The 23,361-nt window shown below is 35.6% G+C and overlaps 3 protein-coding genes across 3 annotated transcripts; 1 reads left to right on the top strand and 2 right to left on the bottom strand.

Moving 5' to 3' along the window:
• Positions 1-477: 477 nt before the first annotated feature.
• On the bottom strand, positions 478-3,122 carry LOC109177962 (SUMO-conjugating enzyme SCE1). The gene is made up of 5 exons (XM_019327479.1): positions 2,976-3,122; positions 2,809-2,892; positions 1,116-1,268; positions 915-1,028; positions 478-770 (listed from the first exon to the last, which is right to left on the bottom strand). The coding sequence occupies exons 1-5, from the start codon at positions 3,042-3,044 to the stop codon at positions 708-710; spliced, it is 483 nt and encodes a 160-aa protein (XP_019183024.1). The 5' UTR covers positions 3,045-3,122; the 3' UTR covers positions 478-707.
• A 4,630-nt stretch (positions 3,123-7,752) lies between these two features.
• On the bottom strand, positions 7,753-11,767 carry LOC109177930 (probable inactive receptor kinase At5g67200). Its single transcript, XM_019327429.1, has 2 exons — positions 10,042-11,767; positions 7,753-8,560 (listed from the first exon to the last, which is right to left on the bottom strand). The coding sequence occupies exons 1-2, from the start codon at positions 11,519-11,521 to the stop codon at positions 8,025-8,027; spliced, it is 2,016 nt and encodes a 671-aa protein (XP_019182974.1). The 5' UTR covers positions 11,522-11,767; the 3' UTR covers positions 7,753-8,024.
• Positions 11,768-21,807: 10,040 nt separating this feature from the next.
• LOC109177533 (protein IRX15-LIKE-like) lies at positions 21,808-23,102 on the top strand. The gene has a single exon (XM_019326910.1). It carries the CDS (start codon positions 21,916-21,918, stop codon positions 22,858-22,860), a length of 945 nt encoding a protein of 314 aa, XP_019182455.1. The 5' UTR covers positions 21,808-21,915; the 3' UTR covers positions 22,861-23,102.
• The last annotated feature ends 259 nt before the right edge of the window (positions 23,103-23,361 follow it).

Here is a 23,361-nt window from a genome sequence, read left to right as displayed (position 1 = left end):
AAAATTCAATTCATAAAAATGGCACAACTAACATGGAAAGAGAATTTTGTATTCTTTTTTTTTTTTTTAAGTTAACATGAGAAATTGAGAACTTGTAAAACCATGAGCTTTTTATGTTTCAAATAAAGAACTCTTACAACTCATGACATTGTAGGCAAAAAAAAAAAAAAAAAAAAAAAAATTACAAGTAAATAGGAACTATGATTTTGTATTTAAAAATGTTTTCTGAATTTCTTTTTTTAAGTTGGAATCTAATATTTAAGGATAGTGTCTCAAATATCTTTAATCATTAGACGAGTCAGGTCAATATGCAAATGTAATGCTTATACTAGCAAATGTAATACTAAATATTACACTTCATCTTGACCCAACCCATCTCATGAACAAAAATCCGCAAGATATCTCACACAAGTTTTTGCCAATATTTAATTTATGTTATTGTATCCTTTTAGCACTGCTAATTGTTAAACACAAACAGAACCAAACACAGTCATCGAGTTTTGTTTTCCCTCCAATAAATGTACAGTTGTTCCTGTGTACGAGGAGAAGAATGGACGACCACAATACAATCAGATTAAGCATCCTATTATAAAAGTTTTCACCCTAGAATATATATTGGGCGAATACAAAACAAACTATGAATACTTTGGTCCCCATTACACCACTACTAGACAATTAGCTAAACCATATTCAAGCCAGATATATTTTTAGACTAGAGGAGGGTATTGCTTAGCCTGCTGTCGAACCCTCCTTTTATACTCCACCGTGTCCTGCATTCAAACGAGACCACGAGGGTAAACCATATCCCGCAGTTCTACTTTTTATGTGGCGTTCACTAGACACCATTGTTGACAATGAACCTAGAGTTCGGAGTTATGGCTAACAATAAGATAGGAAGCCGTTTCATTACATACCTGGATAAAGAGATGATATCCTTCAGTTTGAGCAGGGTCAGCAGGATTCGGCTGATCTAACAAGTCCTGGATACCAACTAGAATTTGCTTAACGGTAATGGCTGGTCTCCAACCCTGAGGATAGTAAAAATAATAAGTGCATCCAACAAGTAAAGTTGAACTGAAAATTTAATTAGCTTTAAGAAAACACAGCCTACATACACTGTCTTCATTAAGGATTGAAAGGCAAACTGTTCCTGAAGGATAGACATTTGGGTGGAAAAACGCCTGGGGAAATTTGCACTTTGGCGGTTTGCTTGGGTAGTCTTCGCTGAAGTGCATTGTTAGCGGGTAATTACCACCTTCCCAATCAGTCTGCAATAGGTATAGATTACCAATCATTTATACCAAGGTAACAACATTTTCAAGACTGTTGACTACCAAGAAGTTTCTGTGCAAAATTCCTAACAGAATCTAGAGAGCTACAATAACATCAAGCAGATGAATATAATCAAAATTTCCAGAAAGTAGGAGTTAGATTGTAATTAGTGACAGCTCAAGGTAATATAAAAGTGAATGATGTGTTTGCTGTGGGGGTGGGGTAAAAAAAATCAGGCTGCTTGTGAGCTACTCCAACTTAACTCTACAAACACTCAACCATTGCCCAAGCCAAGCTCAAATTCAAATAGGTTAAGTATCAAGGTAGCTCAAGGAGCTCATGAGGCTAATCATGCTTTCATATTTTTAAGATATATTACATAAAAGAAAAATAAACAATGTATAATACCAATTACAATTATTCCTTGTTATACCCAACATCTCTATGTGACATGAGAGTATAACTCATGCTCACTCTAAATTATATAGTTTCTCTCCCTAAAAATCTCCTGTCTGGAGTTGACTAAGTGTTGGTTTGGTTTCCTTGACTAATTTCTCCCCATATCGGCCTGTGTATCATTTCTGATTTTTTAATTTTTTTGCTCTTTTCTGGCAAAAGGCATCTTTAAAAAAGTAATGGATAGAGAATGCATTTCCTTTTGGAATTTGAATAGAAAGGAAGAAATTGATTTTCTTAGTTACAAAAAAAAAAAACTTTGTTCTTTGAAAACTTATATATAACTTTTAAATTGGCTCTGGATTGAACCAAATTTAGCTGCTTGAGCTCAACTCAGCTTGATTACACCCCCTAGTAGCACTCATGAACACATTTTCACTCTAACGGGGCTTGGGCTCAACTTTGTTAGATTACACCCTTAGTACACTATAACAACATAATATCGTATATCATCTTGTGATCATTTGGCAACAAATTGGTTGTGGATGTGATGACCTTCGAAGATTAGGACGAAACCATCAAAATTAACAAGACAATTGGAGAAAGCTTCCAGTGAGGAATAGACAAGCATCCCCTCACGACAAATCAACAAAAGTGAGATGCACAAACAGTTTAGCTTCTTTATTAACTAAAATTTGAAGAAAAGGATTTTCAATAGCAAAGTAGAAGAATGCAAGAGAATATTAGAAAAACAAAAATCATACTTATTCGAAAAGCCTTTTACAATTTACTACTCGGTATAAGCAAATACTGCAAGAACTACCTCACCAAAAAAAACTCTATAATTCATAAGGAAAACAGATATGCCTCTCAATTTCTTAGCTTTATAAATGCAAAATACATATGTTATCAAACAGGGATGAAGACGCACTTAACAGACCTCTAAACTAAAGTAATAAAACAGAGTAAACCTAGTTTAGTACTAGAATTCAAAAGAACTAAATCGAAGTAAGTGCGAGAAACAGCCCCAAAAAATAACATTCCGCCAAAACCAAATTCGGCACAATCTCTCAACCTTTCACAATATTTTTTATGAGTTCATCTTGCTATATTATAAATAAAATTCAGACGGAGGCATACCCCGGCCTTTCCAGGAATAGTGCAGTGCCACACCATCAGGTTGACGGTACCATCGGGGAGTGTCTCCGGCTTTGCCACGAAACCCTGGAAATCAAAACGAAATTGAGAAGAAAGCAGATAGAGAGGATAAAATCCAAATAAGGATAGAGAGAGAAGAGTGATCGGACATGGGGGTGGTTTTTGCGCCAGGCCTTGCGCTCCTCCGCGAGACGACCGCGAGCAATTCCTCCTAACATCTTTGTATGTTGGGTCTGGTTTCTGGGTTTCTTAGGGACTAAGGGGTGATGGTGAGGGAGGTGGTGTGGATTGGGGTGTGTAGGTTTAAAAAGACTTCAAGACGAGATGAACGGCCGCGATTTGCTGATGGAATGGACCAATGGCAAACGGGATTCTGCACAATTGAGTTGAAAATCGTGTAACCATTATTTGGTCATTTATTTATTTATTTTGAGAATAAGTTTTCCTTATGTTTTGTTTGATAAATAAGTTAATAAGTTTTGTGGGAAAATGACACTTTTTACCCCTGCGTTATATAGCATTTTTTCCTCCTCAATTATTTAGGTAAGCACATTAGTCCCCTCAATTATTCTAAAAGTGGTGTCTTTTCTCCCTAATATATTAAATTGATATTTATACCCTTAAAGTAAATATTTTATTTATTTTATTACTCCAACAAATTATTACGTATACGTAGGGATGACCACGGTTCGGTTTGAATTGAACCGGATACTAAAGCAATCGAATTAATAGTTTACGGTTATAATTCAGATCTAGAACCCAATATTTAAATGTCAATTTATTAAAATTATGTATCAAAAAAATTGAATCTTGAACTGTGAACCGGCGGTTCCGAATCTGATTCGCGATTTTGAATCGTCTTTATTTTAAAATTTTATTTTTTATTTTAAAATAGTCTAAATTCAACAATAAATGTATTTTATTTTTTCAGTTCCGAACATGAACCGTCCGTTCCGGTTCACGATTTTAATAAACTCTAAATATCGAATTTCGATTCGAAATTGTAATTGGAATATTTCAGTTTGGTTGTTATAGTGTTTGTTTAGTTTGAACCAAATTATGGTCATAATTTGTTGAAAAAAAATAAATTAAATATTTAGTTTAAGGGTAAATATGTCCATTTAACATTTCAGGGGGAAAAACAGCCACTTCAATAATTTAGGGAGAAAAAATGCTATAGGTATATAACTAAGGGAGAAAAAGTGTCATTTTTCCTAAGTTTTGTTTAATAATGTTTCTAAAATAAAATAGTAGTTTCAATTTTTTTTTATTTATTTTTATTATTTTAAAGAGAAAATTACACTTTTAGTGGGTCTTGTTAATTTCAGTTCACGACTTTTAAAAACTAACAATTTTATACCGTAACTATGTAATTTTTAACACATGTCAAATGTCGGCGAAAAAATGTAAACCATTTTTAATTATTAAATCATGGAGACAAATCGATTATTTCATGTCACTTTCTCGCTCTATATATCTCTTCCCTCACCCCCCCCCCCCCCCCCCCCCCCCCCCCCCCCGCGTTCCTCTCATAAAATCAATACTGGGTTTTAATTTTCTTCACATATGTCTTCTATGTTTGGGGTTTCGTGTTTTTTTTTTTAATGTTGCCGGAGTTAGTTGGTGATTGTTAGTGTTGCCGCCGATGAGTTGCAACAGCTACCGGATTCTTAGAAAAAGGTGCAATGATAATTGCATACTTCGACAGAGTCTCCAATGGGTCGACACCCCGCAGGCGCAAGCTAATGCCATGGTTTTCATTGCGAAATTTTCAGTCGTGCCAGCCTCATGTCTTTCCTTTCCTCCGTTCCCGAATCCCAGAGACCAGGTAACATGAATTTTTCCTGTAAAAAAAAAAATGGTTGATTGCTTGGAACAATCCTGACGCCTTTGTTGGAATCTGACAAGGCGGGAGAGGCAACCGACGCGTTGAGAAGAGGAAAACGAACACGCCGTTTGAGGAGTCAGAAACCTCCACTTTGGAAAACGGTTTTGTGTATCATATAAGTTCACACAAATCTCCTGAAACAAATCTTCTCAGACTCTTTTTCTAAAATCTAAACCAGTTTTCCGGGAACGCCATAGTTTAACCTTGAAATATATTGTAGTTTCTTTGTCAACTTCCTTTTTCTTTTCGTGGACTTTAAAAAAAGAGCCTATTGCTCTCTCAATCTCATATCATTTTACCTCTCAATTAAATGTAAGCTTTTCTTCATGAACAAGTCAGGACAGCAAGTGCAAGGAAGAAGAAAAAAGTGACATGAAATTATCGATTTGTTCTCGTGATTTAATAATTTAAAATGGTTTACATTTTTCGTGCGACATTTGGTCAATGATTTGGCCGGGTGGACCAAATGTGTTAAAAAATTATATAGTTACGATACTAAATTGTTAGTTTTTAAAGTCGTGGACCAAATTTACCTGTGTATAACCTGTGTATGTATATATGTATATATAATATCAAATTTAGTATTAGTATAAACAAACAAGTAAATGTTAACAAAAGTTGAGTTGGTTAAGCCAGCTAGGCGCGCGTTAGCCTATCACTTTAACACAGTTTCATATATATATATATATATATATATATATATTTATAATGTATTATTTATTCTAATTATTTTATTATTTTATCAAATTAATTTTGTTTCATATTTTGTTAGGGATATTTTCATAAAATTTTGATATGTTTTATTTTTAGTCCATATCCAATAATATATATGGCTATACTTGTGTTTTAATTTTTTCGAACTATCTATCATATCTGCTTAACATGATTATACTACATCATTGATTGAAATAGGACACCAACTTATGATTTTTCGTTTTTAGAATGAGAATAGTAATATGGACAAATTTTAAATAAAATTTCTTATCTACAACTCTACAAGAGTATTACTTGAACTCTATCTATTTATATTTAATTGTTTTTTTCCGTATGAAAGTCTTCCTCTTTTTTTTTTCTTCTTTTTTTTTTTTTTTTTTCTAGCGTGAAATCCACGCCATTATATGCTCACGTGAGAAATGGGTAGTTGATACGAACTAGGAAGTGGGGTAATGGGCTGTATTTACGAATCTGTGGGCGGGAAGAGAATCACATTTAACGGAGACAAAGAAGGGTCGAAGAATGAGGCAAGAAGAAGGCAAACATACTTGCCTTCAACATTATAAAATAATAATAATAATAATAATAATATTGACCGTTTTGTCAACTGCCACATTGAAGTTTACCGGGAGTAATTCAATAGAATAACAAGCTAATTTATTTAATTGCTTTTTCACCATAATTTTGAAAGTTTATTTAATCTTTTTCTCAAAATTGAAAAAATAAATTGTACAAGTCGCATTATTTTCAATTTACCATGGGAGTGTGAGGTGGGGGAAGGGGGGTTCAAGTGAATACGATAATTAATTATGCCACATAATTTAAATTTGTACTGCTAGGCATTAATTTATTATGATATTCGTCACAAGTCAGGTAAGTAATAAACTTTAGTAAACATAGAAAAACACTTGAAGGGCACTTGGTTCAAACATTGATAAATTTGAAATTTCAATTACAATCAAATACTTAGTAATTATAATGGGTTTAACTGTTTGAGTAGAATAAATCTCTTTTCTTAAGCTACTACTTAGTCAATACCCCCCTCCTCAAATTGGAGCTCAAACCAATGACCTCCTATTTGAGAGAGTCACTTCATGTTATTCGACCACAAGGTCATTGGCAATGTGTAAAAATGGCACACTTACGTGTTACAAAGACCCACCTTAAGTTTTCGGATGACTCACCTTAAGTGTTAAAACGGCATACCTTACCTGTTAAATTGGCGCACCTTCAATGTTAAAAATGGTGTACCTTAAGTGTTACAAAGATGCACTTTAAGACCTTAAATGTATGATCTCATTTGGTTCGCAAAAAATATTTGAGGGAAAATGAAATTGAAATTAAGAAAAGTTGGTAAGGGCATAATTGTTCTACTTGTTTTTTCATGGAAAATATTTTCCATGGAAAACAAAATACCATGGAGGGACCATGGAAAATGTTTTCCATGAATGAAACAAAGGAAAATAGTTTTTTTTCAAATTTAAAGAAAACATTTTCCATGAACCAAACATGCCCTAAGTGACGCACCTTAAATGTTTAAATGAGAACTTTTAAATGTTAAAAAGACGCACCTTAAGCTATGAAAAGATGCACCTTCAGGTTTAGAATGATGCACCTTAAGTTTCAACAAAGAACGCACCTTAAACACAGAAACCACGTACCTTAAATATTAGCACGACGCACCTTAAACACATAAAGTTCGCACCTTAAGTTTGAAGAAATACACAAAAAGACCAAATTGCCACCGCGTTCTTTTTAAATTTGTATTCATCATAAACGTTGATTTTGACAAGATCAATGGCTCTTATCTCACCGCATGAAACCTGGATATATATATATATATATATACATATATATATATATATATAAGTTCCATATTTAATGCATGGACAATGATTTATTTTTTCTTTCCATTTTTGAGTTCTTTGTTCAAAAGTAGGGAACAAAAATGATAATAAGTTTTATAATTACTAAAGAATTTAAATCTAATAGTAAGATAAGGAAAATAAGCAAACAAATATTGTAATAGGTATCAAATTTCATAATAAGGTACAAAAGTCCCCAACCAAAAACAACCTTATAATATTTTCATCATATTTAAACAATATATATGACATGACATTAGTTGAAGTTTGATGTCCAGTTATTGATTTCTCAAGGTATACAGTAACATACTTTTGTTAGAATAATAACAAAATAAATTATGAAATAACCTTTGTCATTAAACAATTCAAGATAGTCTATAATTTGGGAGAAGAAGATAGTCTATAATTAATAGCAACATGCAACATTAGCATTTTGGTAAAACTTTTAATAATTTTTTTAAAAAAATAAAAGGAATAAGGTATAAAGAGATATAATGCACAACAAAATTTGGGAATGTATGACCTGAGGAAAACCAAAACTAATTTTCATCCGTAGAGGAACATAGATATATGTAAAATAATTTACATTTACAATTGACCATACCTTTGATTTACCAAAAACCCAATCCACAGCCACTGCCCAACAATTGACCTTAACTGTTTTGCCGTTTCACAGTATAAAGGAAGCTAATTCAAAAATTTGAACATTCCATTTCCATCCCACCTAGTGTTCATTCGCAACCATTGTACTCCTTAATATCCTGAATCATTTTCAGCACTTGCCTCATTGTTGGCCTCTGTTCTGGGGATGTCAAGCTACAGATACTAGCTACTTCAACTAGCATTCCGAGCCATGTATCTTCCTCCCCGTCATCTTCCCGCATGGCTCTAACCCACTCTGGCATGTCGGGGGGTGAGAGGAATGGGTGCTGGGAAGGATGTTTACCTGACAAGAGCTCCAACAGGAGGATGCCATAGGAATAGACATCGGAAGCTGAAGTGGCACGCCTTGTAGACTTGCGTGCCTCGGGGGCTTTGTAGCGTGCGGAGTCTGGATCGTCGCTTGGAGATACGTCTGCTAGTGTTATTATGCAGTAGTCGGTGAGACATGCCTCGAAGTCGGTGGCGAGGAGGACATTGGAGGATTTCAAGTTGCCGTGGATAAGCTTTGATGCTTGATGGATGTAAGCCAGCCCTTGAGCAACGTCTTCTGCAATTTTTAGACATGATGTCCAGTGAAGTGGCTTAGCCCTCGTGGATCTTGAACCTGCCAAGTGGACACAGTATAAGCAACTTAACCTGGTGTACATGCACAAGTGAACAACCAGTATTCCCTACAAGGCTACAATATATTCAGCTCTCAAGGAAATAGAAAACGTAAGAAATCTCTTATCAATAAATAATCCATATATGCATGCAGACAGAGTGTGTTCGGTGTTCCCTTTCACGAATATGCAAGCTGAACTCCTTTCATCAAAAGCTATGACTCTGGATTGTTAGTGAAACAGCTGAGCTAGGAAGGTCAAGAAATTTAATCTATACTGGATCACGAAAAGATGTCAAGAACATTACAGTGCCACCTGCATTTAAGGGGCAGAGATATATTTCTTGCAGAATAATTGTACCCAGGCAAAAGCAGAATGGGATTAGAATATCTCATCTTAGTTGTATCAGTAATTTAGTTTGAGTAAGTGTTAGAGTCTCTAATAGCTTAGATATACATTATAACTCATGTAATGATGTAAAAACCACTGAAAGTATTCTTTCTAGTCTCAATTTTCTGAGTTCATACCAACTTGAAAGATGTATCATTGTCTAAGCTAAACAAACTTAAGAAACATCACCACTAGCCTCAATTTCAAAGACCAACAAATTTGCATATGCTAAGGGGATTGTAATTCAACAAAGGGGTGTGAGCTCAAGATTGGGTGATGATCAAGATGGGAGTAACGCTTTATTTAGAGATTGAAGATTTGGGAAACCATTAGATGGTGCCTTTACTAACTAGAGACTAGAACACAGAGCTTACAAGCAAGGGGCGGGAACCTGGGGTCGGATAGGGCAACTCACAGTTTACCTTCTCCAGCGGCTCTTGGGGATAGGTTCTGGAGGCTTAGGATTAGTCTAACGTAAACTGGGAAACCTAATGTATAAAAAAAACTAGAAAACGGAAAACAGAGAATACGTTTACTTGTACATTTTTCTTGAATTTTGCAGATAAGGCAGGGAATCAAGGAAACTCCATGAATTGAGCATGTTAGGGGCAAGGTGATCTTGCCTGCCATTGCAAAGTGATGTGGGGGGAATGGAGTCCAGGTTGCCAACCATTATAAAGTAGGTTGATAGGAAACAGTCAACTAACAGTGTGGCATATACAACCAAAACTAAATCACACGGCTATGGCATCAAAATTCCATACACTAACTATCTGGATTCCTGACACCAACCCCTATCCGGTCCCATTCGGTCGTCTTCGTGCCTAAATCTAAATCCACAGCCCCTCCAAAATTGTTTGATCCACAACAAGTCAGGTCTACAAGCCATAACGGTTCAGGGAGGAAAAGGAAAAGCTGAGGATGATGGTGATGGTGATGGGTTACAACTCAGCCTAAAACAGGTGCCGACATACACCAATTACAGTACAGTATTTTCCAATCGCCACTGAGTCAACACAGCTTGACTCAGCTAATAGGAAAAGATAAAAACATATGAATTAGAAGAAAAAGGAAGAAGAACGAGTTAACTCACCGTGAATGAGATTGAAAAGGCTGCCGTTGGGTTGATAATCGTAGATGATTAGCCTTTCCTGTTTGGCCTGGAAGTAAGCCCTAACAGGGACCAAATTCGGATGGCGGAGAACGCCTACTGCCTCCATGTGCTGCAGGAAAGCCTCCGCGCCGGTAATGGAAGTTTTTCCGGCGTCGAGTCGTTTAACGGACACGATCAACTGAGAAGCCATAACCGCCTTGTACGTAGTCCCAAGCGTACCTCTACCGAGCAGCTCGGCGGAAGCTCTCATAAGCTGCTCTAGAGAATACAATTCTGCCTCCCCTGAAGAGAACATCAGATTTCCGCTCTTCAACGGCGGTTGAGGTGCTTGCATTTTATTCTCTTTGACTTCTTCGTTGTTTCCGCCTTGAGGTGAGCACATCACATCCTCCATGTTGTGGTTACCAGTATCCGAGGTCAATTTTGTGGATTTCGGCTCCATTTCTTCCTTCCGTCTTCTGATTAAAGTGAAGAGGGAGACAATAGCTGCAATTAAGACTAGAGTTCCGACGACGAAACCTAAAATGACGCCGGTTTTTTTGTGCCGGTGTTGAGTAGGCGGCGGGAGTATTCCCTGCGACTGCGCTTCCTGTAGGAGAGGCCTAGGCGGCGAGACGGGCGTAGCAGGAGGGGAGTTGAAGAACGGAGAAGCTCCGCAAGGCTTGTCCACAACCTCGCCGCAAAGATTAGGGTTCAACGAGAATGAAGAAATAGTGAACTTAGACAGAGTCGGAGTTACAGGTATAGGACCTTTGAGGTTGTTGTTGGAGACGTTGAATACTCCCAGTTCCGACTGGTTCAACGCCGGAACGGAGCCGTTGAAGCGGTTAGAGTCGAGGCGGAGGTAGTTCAGCCGGTCCAGAACCGTCAGTCCATCGGGGAGCGAACCGGTGAAATTGTTATCAGAGAGATCGAGAATGAGAAGACGGTGAAGAAAGAGGATGGAGGGAGGAAAAGTTCCGAAGAAGTGGTTGTGGTCCAGAAACAGCGTTTTGAGGTTCGGCAGTCCGGCGAGGTCAGGAATAGCGCCGGAGAGCGAGTTGTTCTTCAGACTCAGAACTCGGAGCTGGTCAAGCCGAGTGAGCGTGTCGGCGGCGAAGATCCCTCGGAGACCAAAACCTTGGAGAACGAGACGCACCACCCGCCCCTGAGCGCACTTCACCCCCTGCCATCCACAGTAGTCAAACCGCTCGTTAAGCGTGTAAAGCAGCCTGCCATTAAGGTCCGCCTTGGACTTGAACGACAGCAGCGAAACGGCGTCGGAGGGGAGCAAAGAGCTACTGACGAGCGGCACAGACGGCGTGGCGGCATCGTCGGCGCCGATAGCCGCCGGGAAATAGCAGTAAGCTTGCATGAGAAAAAGGAAAAGAAAAAGCGGCGTCGGCGGCGGCGAGGGAACAGTGCGGCGCCGGCGCCGGCGCGCATTGTTTTCCATTTGTCTCGGCGGCTGGTGCGGCATTGTTTGGAGAGAGGGATGAGTGTTGTGTGGCTTAGTGGCTTTGGCTTGGTGGTCAATGTCTGAGACTCTGAGTCACGTGAAACTGTGAAAGTGAACGGCTTATAATATTTTTTTTAAAAAAAATTATTTTTGAGGCTCTGCCATTCTGGATTGCCACCATTTCTACACATTTTAGTATGTCATTTTATTTTAGAAAAAAACCAAACTTTTCCTTATTTTTGTACTAAAATTCAGATTTAATGATCACGTAATCAGATAAAATGATGTAATCAATCTTGTTCGATTGCATTTGTGTTCAGAATCATATTCTTTATTTTAAATCCCCTCTATTAATCAATCTTGTTCTATTGCATTTGTATTGAATTTTTATTTTTTTATTTTAAAAAATATTACACCCACAATCTATCATTTGAAGGTGTGCACTGACATACTCCACCGAAAAATGTAATAATCATGTTCTACCTGCTCAGTTATTCCTTCCAAAACTTTTTTTAATAATAATTGTGTTGTAAATTTTTTTCTAAACTCGCAACATTCAAAAAGTTACACGAGAGTCTAAGTAAAACTACCCAAATTGCAATAATTGAATGCATACTCTTTTTATTTAGTCTCAAAATTATCAAAAGAATCTTACTAGCTTGCCATCAATTTAAATAGATCGATTATCATGCTACCATCAACATATCACAATCATTTATTGAGAGAACTTCACCCGCACTTACCGGACATCAAGCAAGCTAACATGAGTTCTTCGCTTTATCAGAAAATTCAATTTGCAAAAACTGCATGCTTCGATCTCAAACAATGTCAATTAGTAGCCGACCATGAGAGAACTTTCGAACTAATATCACTTTCAATTCTCAACTTGAGCAAGTCCACTTCATACTAACCTATAAACCTTCGTAGTTACCCTGATACGTGACAAGCTCCAAGTAAGAAATAAATGGCATGTCTTGTTTGCTTATTAGAGTATCTCATCAATGGTTTTTGGTGAGGTTTTTGAGGAAACAATGTTTACGTGAATGAGAGAGCTAGGGAGATGAGAGAGAAGATGGTTGGTCTTAGCTGAATGACCTGATTTTTGTCAGATCTGTGGGGCCCACCAAGAATGAAGAAAAGCAATGTTATCTCGCGCCCAGCCGGCCGCGTGTACTGCACACGCCCAACTGGGCGCGTAAATCTTTACTTTTTTTAAGTTTTGTTTTTGTTTTTGTTTTTGTTTTTTTCTATCCTTTACATCTTCTCTTTTTTAGTAAAACCTACTAAAACTCTTCAAAAACTACAATATTGGAGATGCTCTTAGCTAAGGATATAAGAGTGTAGGGTACAATTTGATTAAATAAAATGCAGCATTTGTATCCACTATAAAATTTTCTATTATATTATATTGGTCAGTCCAGTCTAAATTTTCTATTATATTGCTCACATTCTAGCTGATATTTTTCAACCAAATGATGTGCCTAGAATCTTAAAGATCCCCATCTCCCCGGACTATGAGGATGCTTGGTATTGGTATGGAGATCCAAATGGATGCTATTCGGTTAAGAGTGGGTACATGCATATAGTGGGCACATATAATACTACCATGGGTTTTGATAGATGGAATACTCTATGGCACCTCAAAATACCACCCAAATGGAAAATGTTTCTATGGAGAGCAATGAGCAATATATTACCCACCACTACTAATTTGCTTATAAAGAGGGTAGAAATTGATCCGACATGCGCCATGTGTGGATTAATACATGAGGATATAATGCATTCATTAGTGTTGTGTGACTATGCAAAAGCCATATGGAACCAATCTAACCTTCCAATCCCCCAAATTGTGACAAACGTTTTTTATGATTGGTTTGGAACATTATTAAATGTTCTAGATTCTGATGCAATATTGTTTGCAGCTGCAATACTATACAATATTTGGAGGGCCCGGAACGATGCGGTGTGGAATGCTTACTTACCAATGCTGAAGAAGATTGTAGCCACGGCCTTAGCAGCTGTGAAGGCGTGGCAACAGCTGAGAACTGCTGCCCAAACGATGCATGTCACGGCCGAATTAAATGTCCCCCTTCCCACGGTACCGCCCCAACCTTTGTTGCTGCCCAGTTCGGCCGAAGTAGCGCAGCAGCAGCCCTAGCTCAGCATGGCGCAGTCATCTGCCGTGGAACACCCACCCCAACCGAGGAGATGTCACATCGATGCCGGCTACCAACCGTCGACCATGACAGGCACTGTTGGAGCGGTATTATTCACCCACACTGGCAACTATATATCAGCTTTTTGTGCACTTCCGCAAAATTGCTTTTCACCACTTATGGCCGAGGCTCTGGCATGCAAGGAAGTGTTGTCATGGCTCAAGGACCGAGGGGAACAATCGGTTAACCTCTACACGGATTGTCAGACACTACTCAATTATTTGACATCAGCTACTATTCAGACAAGATCCTATCTTGGTTACGTCCTGAATGACTGCAGGAACTATTTAAATACGTTTGATTATTGCTCGGTTAATTATATTTCTAGATCGCATAATACTTTACATTTACACTACCTATGTACTGGGACAATGTCCCTCCTGACTCTATTATGATTCATCTATAAATACAACCCAATGGTTGACTTTCAAAAATTAAATTGAGAGAAAAGACTTTTGTATTATTACTTCTTTGACTCTTTGAGCTTGGAATCAAATATGGCCTCAAATTCCTGGACCATTGTCTTAATCCTAATTTTGATAGGCCGAGCATAAGGCTTGCTAAGCATAACATGTGACTCGAATCACTGCTGTAACGTACAAGTTCACAAAGTATTACATTTAACAATATTATCTTTTTTAAAAATTATCATTTTTAACCATTCAATTATAGAAAAATAGTTAATTAAGTCTCTTGATTATATTGAGTAACCATATTTTATCTTTGAGTTGTTAAGACAATGGTAGAATTAGTCTCAAAAGTGATAAAAATGTTAATTATAATTGTTTTTTTTTTAGAACTGTTAATTGAAGTATAATTAAAATCCTAACTTTTTTCAAGATATTTTCTCTTGTAAATTAGAAACATTCTTCTCCTTAATGAAATAAATTTTAGGAATAAGGTTCAAATTGGCCACTGAACGTAACCTGAAAATGCAATTAGGCCATTGAACGAAAAAAAAGTGCAATTAGGCCACTGAACACTCCAAAAATGTGCAATTTCACCTGATAGCAGGTTACCCTCAATTTTAGCAGGTTATCTGCTTATGTGGCAGCTGAGTTGGCATTTTTAATAAATTTTAAATAATTTTTAATAAATTTTAATAATAAATTTTTATTTAATTTTTTTTTTTTTAAAAACGACTTTATTTTTTTTTCAATTTTTTATTAAAATTAATTATTAAAAATTATTTAAAAATGTCAACTCAGCTGCCACGTAAGCAGGTAACCTGCTAAAATTGATGGTAACCTGCTATCCGGTGAAATTGCATACGTTTGGAGAGTTCAGTGGCCTAATTGCACGTTTTTGGAGTGTTCAGTGGCCTAATTGCACTTTTTTTTCGTTCAGTGGCCTAATTGCATTTTCAGGTTACGTTCAGTGGCCAATTTGAACATTATTCCTAAATTTTATAATTTAGAGAGTTTAGAGTAGTAAACACATAGAGAAGAATGCATTGAAGTTTACAAAAATAATCTTAAAAAGCTAATTAAGTGATCTGCGAATCAACTTATATTATGCGTCCACAGTTAACAACTTAAAACAATAATTGAATTTCCTTGTTAATAATATTGATTAGAAAAGAATTGAATATCCTTATTCCTTAATCATCAAAGCAAAGCATAACCGCAAGCCATTCATTCGGATCTTAATTCATCAATGGCAATGCTTTGAGTTGGTTGCAATCTTACATTCTTACCTCTTAAGCAATGGCGGGCACTATGTTGGTTAATAATCAAATTAAAGATAGATGCACCCCATTTGGGTCCCCTCTACTTCCAATCATTTTTCTATAAAACCATCCTTGCAAAACATCACCATGGGTAAAAATTATTAATATTTAGGAAATTAAAAGCATTAATATATAACTAATTAAGGTTGTATCATGATACAATGGCTACTAACAAAGCAATGATTTCGTAATCATAGGTGCAAGCTAACATTATGATATCGCTCACATTTAAAACGGAGTATCAAACAGTAGTAGTTGTGGGCTTCCAAGTCAGCAGCTCAATTAACTCAACAAGAAGTTAACAGTTAGTTATTGCAACTGTTGAGTAATATGTTAACTTTGACCGTTATCCTCGAGTAGTTTGTTACTTGTAAGTCTCGGCTGTTTTCTTATTTTCTCTTGTAATAAAAAGCTTGTTGTTTTATCTTTCTAGGCAATTAGAATAAAATCACGAGTACATGATATTTTGTACTATATACTTCATCGTTGTCACGTTAAACCGTGTTATGCTAATTCATATTTTATTTTATTAATATTTTAAAATAATTAATTTAATAACTAACATATTAATATCAAACTTTAATTTACAAAGTAAATAATATCTACTATCTCCAACTAGTTTCATGAAAAAAAAAAAAAAATCATTCTACCACACCTTACTAAGCAACATGTTTGCCATTATTTTGCAGAATTTAATTTAAGACCATCTTAGGATGAGAATTGTCGTAGACAATTTAATTTGTATATTTTAATGGGATTTGGGAAGGATTCTTGAATCTTGAAGCTAAGGCACATGGTGAACACATGAGAATTGTTGTGTAAAGTAGTCAACTTAATTTTGTCGCCCATCCAATTTTGCCACTTCTCATGTGTGGCTGTGTAACTGTGTAAGTGAGGAAAAGGCAGAAACAAACAAAAGTGAAACAAAGTCCCTTAGCTAAAGGTTAAGACTTAAGGCAGTGTTTGATCAATTTTTTTGAGTGTAGGCCCTGCCCATGCCACCTTTTACTTTCCAATGGAAATTTTTGTGTTTTCTTTGCCTAAAAAGCCCCAACTTATCCTCAATATACTTTCAACGTAACTTTGAGAAGCACGCATCATACGAAAGCTACTCTTCCAACACCAAAAAAAAAAAAAAAAAAAAAAAAAAAAAAAAAAGAAAGAAGAGAGAATCTTATAAATCAATTAAGTCACGTCTTATGATTTACCTTTACTAATTTTCAAGGTATAAGTGGTGAAAATCTTTTAAATTTGCGATTCAAACTTTGTTATTAAAAAAAATACATTTTTATTTGAATACTATGGAGTAATTTATTTAAAAAAAATTGTCAGAATAGTTTATAAAATTAATTTTCAGGTACTGTATGAAAAGACAATGCCAATGAAGCTATTTGGAATTTATTGACAAATATTTAAATTAAAAAGTGGTTATTTATTATTTTATTCAAATATATCAATCCCAATAACTTTATGGGTACTTGCCAAATAAATCTATACAAAAATTGAAACAATAAAACATAGTGTCATATAGTGTATAATGTAAAATTTTAATCTTAAAGTTATACATAAATTTGAATTTTAAATTTAATGGTCCCTCATTGCTCAAGCCCTAAAGACGTGTGGAAGAGATAAATCGTGTAATGTGCTTCAACTTATCTACAAATCACTAAATATGTGTACACAAGTACCTACAACAATATAATGACAAATTCATATCTATCTAAATTCTGCGCCAGCTAGCACTCTAAGCTTAACACAGACAACACAAGAAAGATTTTGAACAGGTTGGCTAGTGCATGAGTGCTCATCCGAAACTGCAATGGGAACTGGGTCGTTTGCGGCTTCAAGTCTAAGATTGGGACGACTTCTAGCTTCATGGCGGAGCTGTGGGGGCTCAAGAAATGTCTCAAAAGGCACTCACGGAGATGGAAGACCACTCTTTATGGACTGAGACTCGAACTCATGACGTCTCATATAGGAGAGCAACTTCGTGCCACTATCTCAAAATGGCGAAGTTGACCAGAAATATTTGTAGAGCCTTTAACTTCAAATTACTGACAAGTATTCATTGCAGACGTTATTATAAAAAGAAGTGTAATTCTTTTTTAGTCGTAAAGTTTGTGATTGTCAATAATTGGTAGAACCTTTAGCTGCGTACGCGGGAGTTGATTGCGGTTATCATTTGATTATGAAACGCTAAACCGCCAGTTAGAAAGTTGTCTTAACATGGGCTGGACTGGGTCGCAATCTGGCCCATGTGATGAATGGAAATTCGAAATTCATTCAGCTTAGTAATTTTTTAACCTCCAAAGGCCCAAATGACCCATTGTACAATTATTATATTACAGACTGAGATTCACTTTACATTGTGGACTTTGATCCAAAACGATAATTAAATTATGTACCTATAATTAACATATTATATACATATTAGCATGTTATGTAATTGCAAGTACATAACTTATGTAAGTATTACAATTAACGTATTATGTACCTGCATTTAATCTATTATTTACCTTCAGTTAATAAATTGTGTACATATTCTAATTAATATATTTGGTACCTTCAATTTATTTACATGTATATAATATGTTAAATGCATGTACATAATCTGAATGTCATTTTGGACTATGATCCACAATACAAGGTGAAGCCCCGGTCCAAAATGAAGTTATTTTGTTTAAATTAGCACTCTTTTTTTTTTCTCTCTCTCTCTCTTTCCTTTCATTTGGTCAACACTCGCTTTGCCGTAGCCCGTAGGTACGTAAACTTAAATGTGTAAGAATATAATCTGTTAACTATAAGTGTATTATGTCAAGTCATTTTAACTGTCTTAAGTTCATAATATGTGAATTGTAGGTAAATAAACTTAAAGCTATAAGTTTATAAATTAAGTCGATATATACCTTATGAGATTAATGTGGTGAGTTTATGAATTTGTAGTATTGCGTATGTGTAGTTTCTAAACTTATTGTATTGGCTTAGTAGTCTTATTTTTGTTTATTAGTATAATTACGTGGTTGCATACATATTGCATTTAAATGTAATTTTGAATAAGTATTTGATATGTAATCATGATTATAATATAGATTTGGAAGAATGATTATAATATAGTTTGATTTGTACCCATTTCAATGCATGTATACAATTATATATATTTTTAACACTATTCTAGAACTAGTAATCAGATTATTAAGATTCTCCAACTACAGATACTCCCGGTACCCACTTCCCATCAACTATGTTGGGTTTGGGACAATTGTCATACCTAATACATAGTAATTACCAATATAGAAAAATGAAGTTGAAATTTATATAGATAATAATAAGACTTAATTTCATTTTTTTGTCCTGGATTTATATGTCACAATCAACTTTTAGTTTTTTTTTTTTAAACATTATCCTTTGGTTCTAGTATTATAGTGGCATGATCATTTTTTGTCTTCTATTAACAAAATAATTTATGGGTCACACAATTCTGTGAGACCATCTCACGGATTATTATTCGTGAAATGAGTTGGGTCGGTTTGGGTCAATATGTAAATGTAATACTTATATTGGAACATGTAATACTAATTAAGAATAAAGTGTTTGTTATTTATAACGAAAAACATAATACTTTTGAGAGACAAATATAATACTTTTATATTTTGATATAAAAGTATTACTTTTTTCATAAAAAGTATTATATTTTTCCTTATAAGTAATGTTGACAAGTGTTTGTTACTTATAAGGGAAAGTGCAATACTTTTGATAAAAAATATAATACTTTTACATCAAAATATAAAAGTATTACATTCTCCTTCAAAAGTATTACATTTTTTCATATAAGTAATAAATATTTTATTCATGATTTAGTATTACATTTGCTAATATAAGTATTACATTTCATATTCTCCCGACTCGTCTCACGGTCTCTCACAAATTTTTGCCTTTTTTTATTAATACATAACAAAATATTACATTTTAACTAAAAAGTATTACACATCTCACATGAAACAACATCCTACCATCCTTACTCTTGAAAATTTTGGAAAACAAGAAAAAATTATTATTTAAAAAATCCTTTGTTGGGTTGGAAAAATAGAAAAACAGTTTTCCAAATTAAAAAAAAAAAGTTTTAAAATATACGTTTTCCATTTTTACGTACTCACTTTTTAATGAAAGTAGATACAATGTAGATTGAAATTCTCAATAATGTTAAAGATAATCACAACTACATGTATTTTGGTTTTATTAATTTATTTACGACCTTCTTTCAAAAAAAAAAAAAAACAATTTATTTACGACCACATATAAGGTCCAAGAATTAACATAAAACCTTAACGATTGTATTTAACCTAACTAAAATAGTTGAGATGTTCCAGCTAGCAAATGTTTAATAATGTTTTTGTATTCCTATTAAAATGATACATGTCTGTGTAACTCCTCGCGAATTAAGAAGAATATTATATTAAATATAATATAATGTGGTGGCAGTTGGGTAGTATGTCCTGTTCCTGAGGGGTGTATCATACTATAATGTATATATATGTGTAGTTAATAATAGAGTTTACTTGAGAAATAAATAAGGAATGAAATAGAGAAGCTAAGGAAAAGCGACTTCTTGCTTGTAATTAGTTAGGGAGTCGTTGCCACCTCACCAATTCTCATTTCTCCGCCCCAACTACCCTCCCCGGATGATTCAAGTTTTCTCAATTAAGACCACACATTCAAATTAATAATATTCGGAGAGGTGAAAATCAAGCCGTATCTTTTAAAATACTCATGATTCTGTTCTATACTTTCTTTGTTATCATCATCGGATTCAAACCTATGACCTTTCATTTAGAATGATAATCAAGATACCATCATACTACAGCTATGTTTGATAAACCTAGTTGAAAAGATAACTGAAAAGAAGTTATAAGTTGAAAACTGAAGAGCTGTTAACTAGCTGTTATGTTTGAAAGTGTTTGGTAAAATTAGATTTTTGATAAGCTAATAAATGTAAAAAAAACAAAAAATGACATCTTCATAAAATTTAAATTAGTTTATTTACATATTAAAATTTAACATTTTGTTTTTAAAAAAATTAACATTTTTAAATAAAACTATTAGCATAATCATGATCTAGCATCACATAATGAAGTAGCAATATTGTTGCGAATCTCCTTCATTTAATAATAATAATAATAATAATAATAATAATAATAATAATAATAATAATAATAATAATAATTGCAGTGAAAGTTGCAGATGAGAATAGAAAATGATTTTAATTGGGAAAGATAAATGATGTCATTTCTTTAAAATAATAAGGACAAAGATAGAAAAAAAATTGGAAAGCTACTAGCTTATTTTGGATAGGTAACGTTCCGAAATAAACTCTTATTTTAAGCTATGTGCTAGTTTTGGAAACATTACCAAACATGGCTTATAGCTTATTAGTAGCTTAAAATAAATTATAAGCTCCTAAATAAGCTTTGCCAAACATACTCTACATTAGGGGTGTCAAAGTAGGCCGAAGCCTGCAGGTTAGGGCCGCAAGAAATTAGGCCCGCGAAAATGCGGGCCTAACGGGCATGGCCCGCAGAGCGCTAGAGCCTGCGCGGGTTGCGGGCCGGCCCGCTGGCCAGGCCATATTTAAAAAATAAATAAATAAATTATATATATAATATTTTTTTTTTTTAAAAAAAAACTATATATAGAATATCTTTTTTTTGAATGCATATATAGAATATCTTAATTCTTACGAAGTGTGTAGATCTGACAATCTATCTAATAATTCAATAATCCTTAGCCAATTCTTAATTAATTCAATAATTCCTAGAGTAGGTAGTTCTTTGGTTCTCCCGTCTCCATCCGCCTCCAACTCTAAACAAACAATTACTAAAACTAAATCACCAATTCATACATATTTATGAATTATTAAATCGCCTCCAAGTCCAGCAAACATACATATTTATATATGTATTATACACAGATGGAAACTGCAGAGAAAATTATCTACAATCGAAAAAGAAATAGAGTGTGATGTTGAACCCTAGCTTTGATCACCCTTCTGCAGTTCTACTCAAGTCTACATGTTAGTTGGCCGGTCTGATATAATATAATCTGTCTTTGCTTTCAAAAAAGAAAAAAGTCTATGAATTTAGAGCGGAAGTACATTTAGCATTTTCCAATAATATTATTAATACATGAGTAAGTCAACTTCCTCATGCAAAATGGCAATGTTAAACAAAAAATATTGGTGGAACCTTGTTGTCATCTTCACAAATGCTTGCTCTTGTCATCATTGCTTCAACTTCTTCATTCCACCGCTCCTTTAGCCACCCTCTACGCTTTCTTTAAAACGTAACCCAGCAATAATTCACACCCGCACCCTCAAACTCCACTCTGCAACCACCCTTTCTTCTCTCCTCCACCACCGCCGCCGCGCCGCCAATCTCCTCCTCCCTCAACCGCGGTAACAAAAGAATAAGAAGAAGATGAAGAACAACATCGGCACCAACACACGGCTCATACTTCTCCACCCTTACATCCAAAAACAAGGCGGCTCAAGCCGTCTCTGGATTCTCGCTTTCGTTTCCTTCTTCACCATCGCTTGTCTCCTCGCCTTCATTTACACGCGAGACTACTCCATAATCACCGCCACCACCTCCTCCTTCGTCGCCGCCGCCGCCTCCGGCGGCGGCGGCGGCGCCACTCCCGCGCTGTCGAAGTCCATCGTCAGGGCGCTCGTCCACTACGCCTCCATCTCCAACAACACCGACCGGATGTCGTACGCCGACATCAAACAAATCTCCGACGTCCTCCGCCAGTGCGGCTCCCACCCCTGCAACTTCCTCGTCTTCGGCCTCACCCACGAAACGCTCCTCTGGCGGACCCTCAACCACCACGGCCGGACGGTGTTCATCGACGAGAGCCGGTACTACGCCGCCTACGTCGAGGAAAAGTACCCGGAGATCGAAGTCTACGACGTGCAATACTCGACCAAGTTAAGCGAGATGAAGGAGCTAATCTCCGGCGTGAAAGAACAAGCCCGCAACGAGTGCCGGCCGGTCCAGAACCTTCTATTCTCGGAGTGCAAGCTCGGGCTGAACGATCTCCCCAACCAGCTGTACGAGGTGGACTGGGATGTGATATTGGTCGACGGGCCACGCGGGTATTGGCCGGAGGCGCCGGGGAGAATGTCGGCGATATTCACCGCCGGAGTTCTCGCCCGTAGCAAGAAAGGCGGCAACCCGAAAACGCACGTTCTGGTTCACGATTACAATCAGAAATCGGACAGAATCGCGAGCGAGGAGTTCTTGTGTAGAGAAAACTTGGTGGAGACGAAGGGCATGGTTGGTCATTTTGTGGTGGAAGTCATGGATGCTAACAACTTCAACTTCTGTCGGAGCCACAACGCATCATCATCGTCGTCGTCTTAGTTTTGTCGGACATGATCATCGGTCTGATCGATCTTCATTCTTCACATTATTATTGTTTCGATTCATAAAAGCATAAAAGGGGGGATAGTGGACTGGGAATGGGGATATAATTTAAAATTTGTCAAATTTTGAACCTTTTTGTCCTTTTCTAGACATGGGGATTCCGTCAAAATAATTTTCTGTGTATTTACTATTGAATTGGAAAGAACATATTTGTTTAATTATTTCTACAATTATATATAGCTCTTTTTTAAAATAAATAAATAAATAAATGCTGCAAATTGAAGAGAATCTCCAATCATTTTTTTTACTGTGCATTCTTTAATAATTTTTTACGAGTTAATTCTATTTTTGTCAAAAATTTATAAGTCACAGTTCATTTTGTTTTGTTTTTTTTTTTTTTGGAAAATTATTTTATTTTTCTATGTAAGCAAATTAGATGAGTTACTTGTTAGAAACTTGCTAAAAATGCTAGATGAAAAAATAATTGAGAGTCTAATA

The sequence above is a fragment of the Ipomoea nil genome, unplaced genomic scaffold, assembly GCF_001879475.1.
Source record: "Ipomoea nil cultivar Tokyo-kokei standard unplaced genomic scaffold, Asagao_1.1 scaffold0805, whole genome shotgun sequence".
Lineage (NCBI taxonomy): Eukaryota > Viridiplantae > Streptophyta > Magnoliopsida > Solanales > Convolvulaceae > Ipomoea > Ipomoea nil.
Note: the sequence above shows the minus strand (reverse complement) of the source record. Positions and strands in the feature narration are given on the sequence as shown.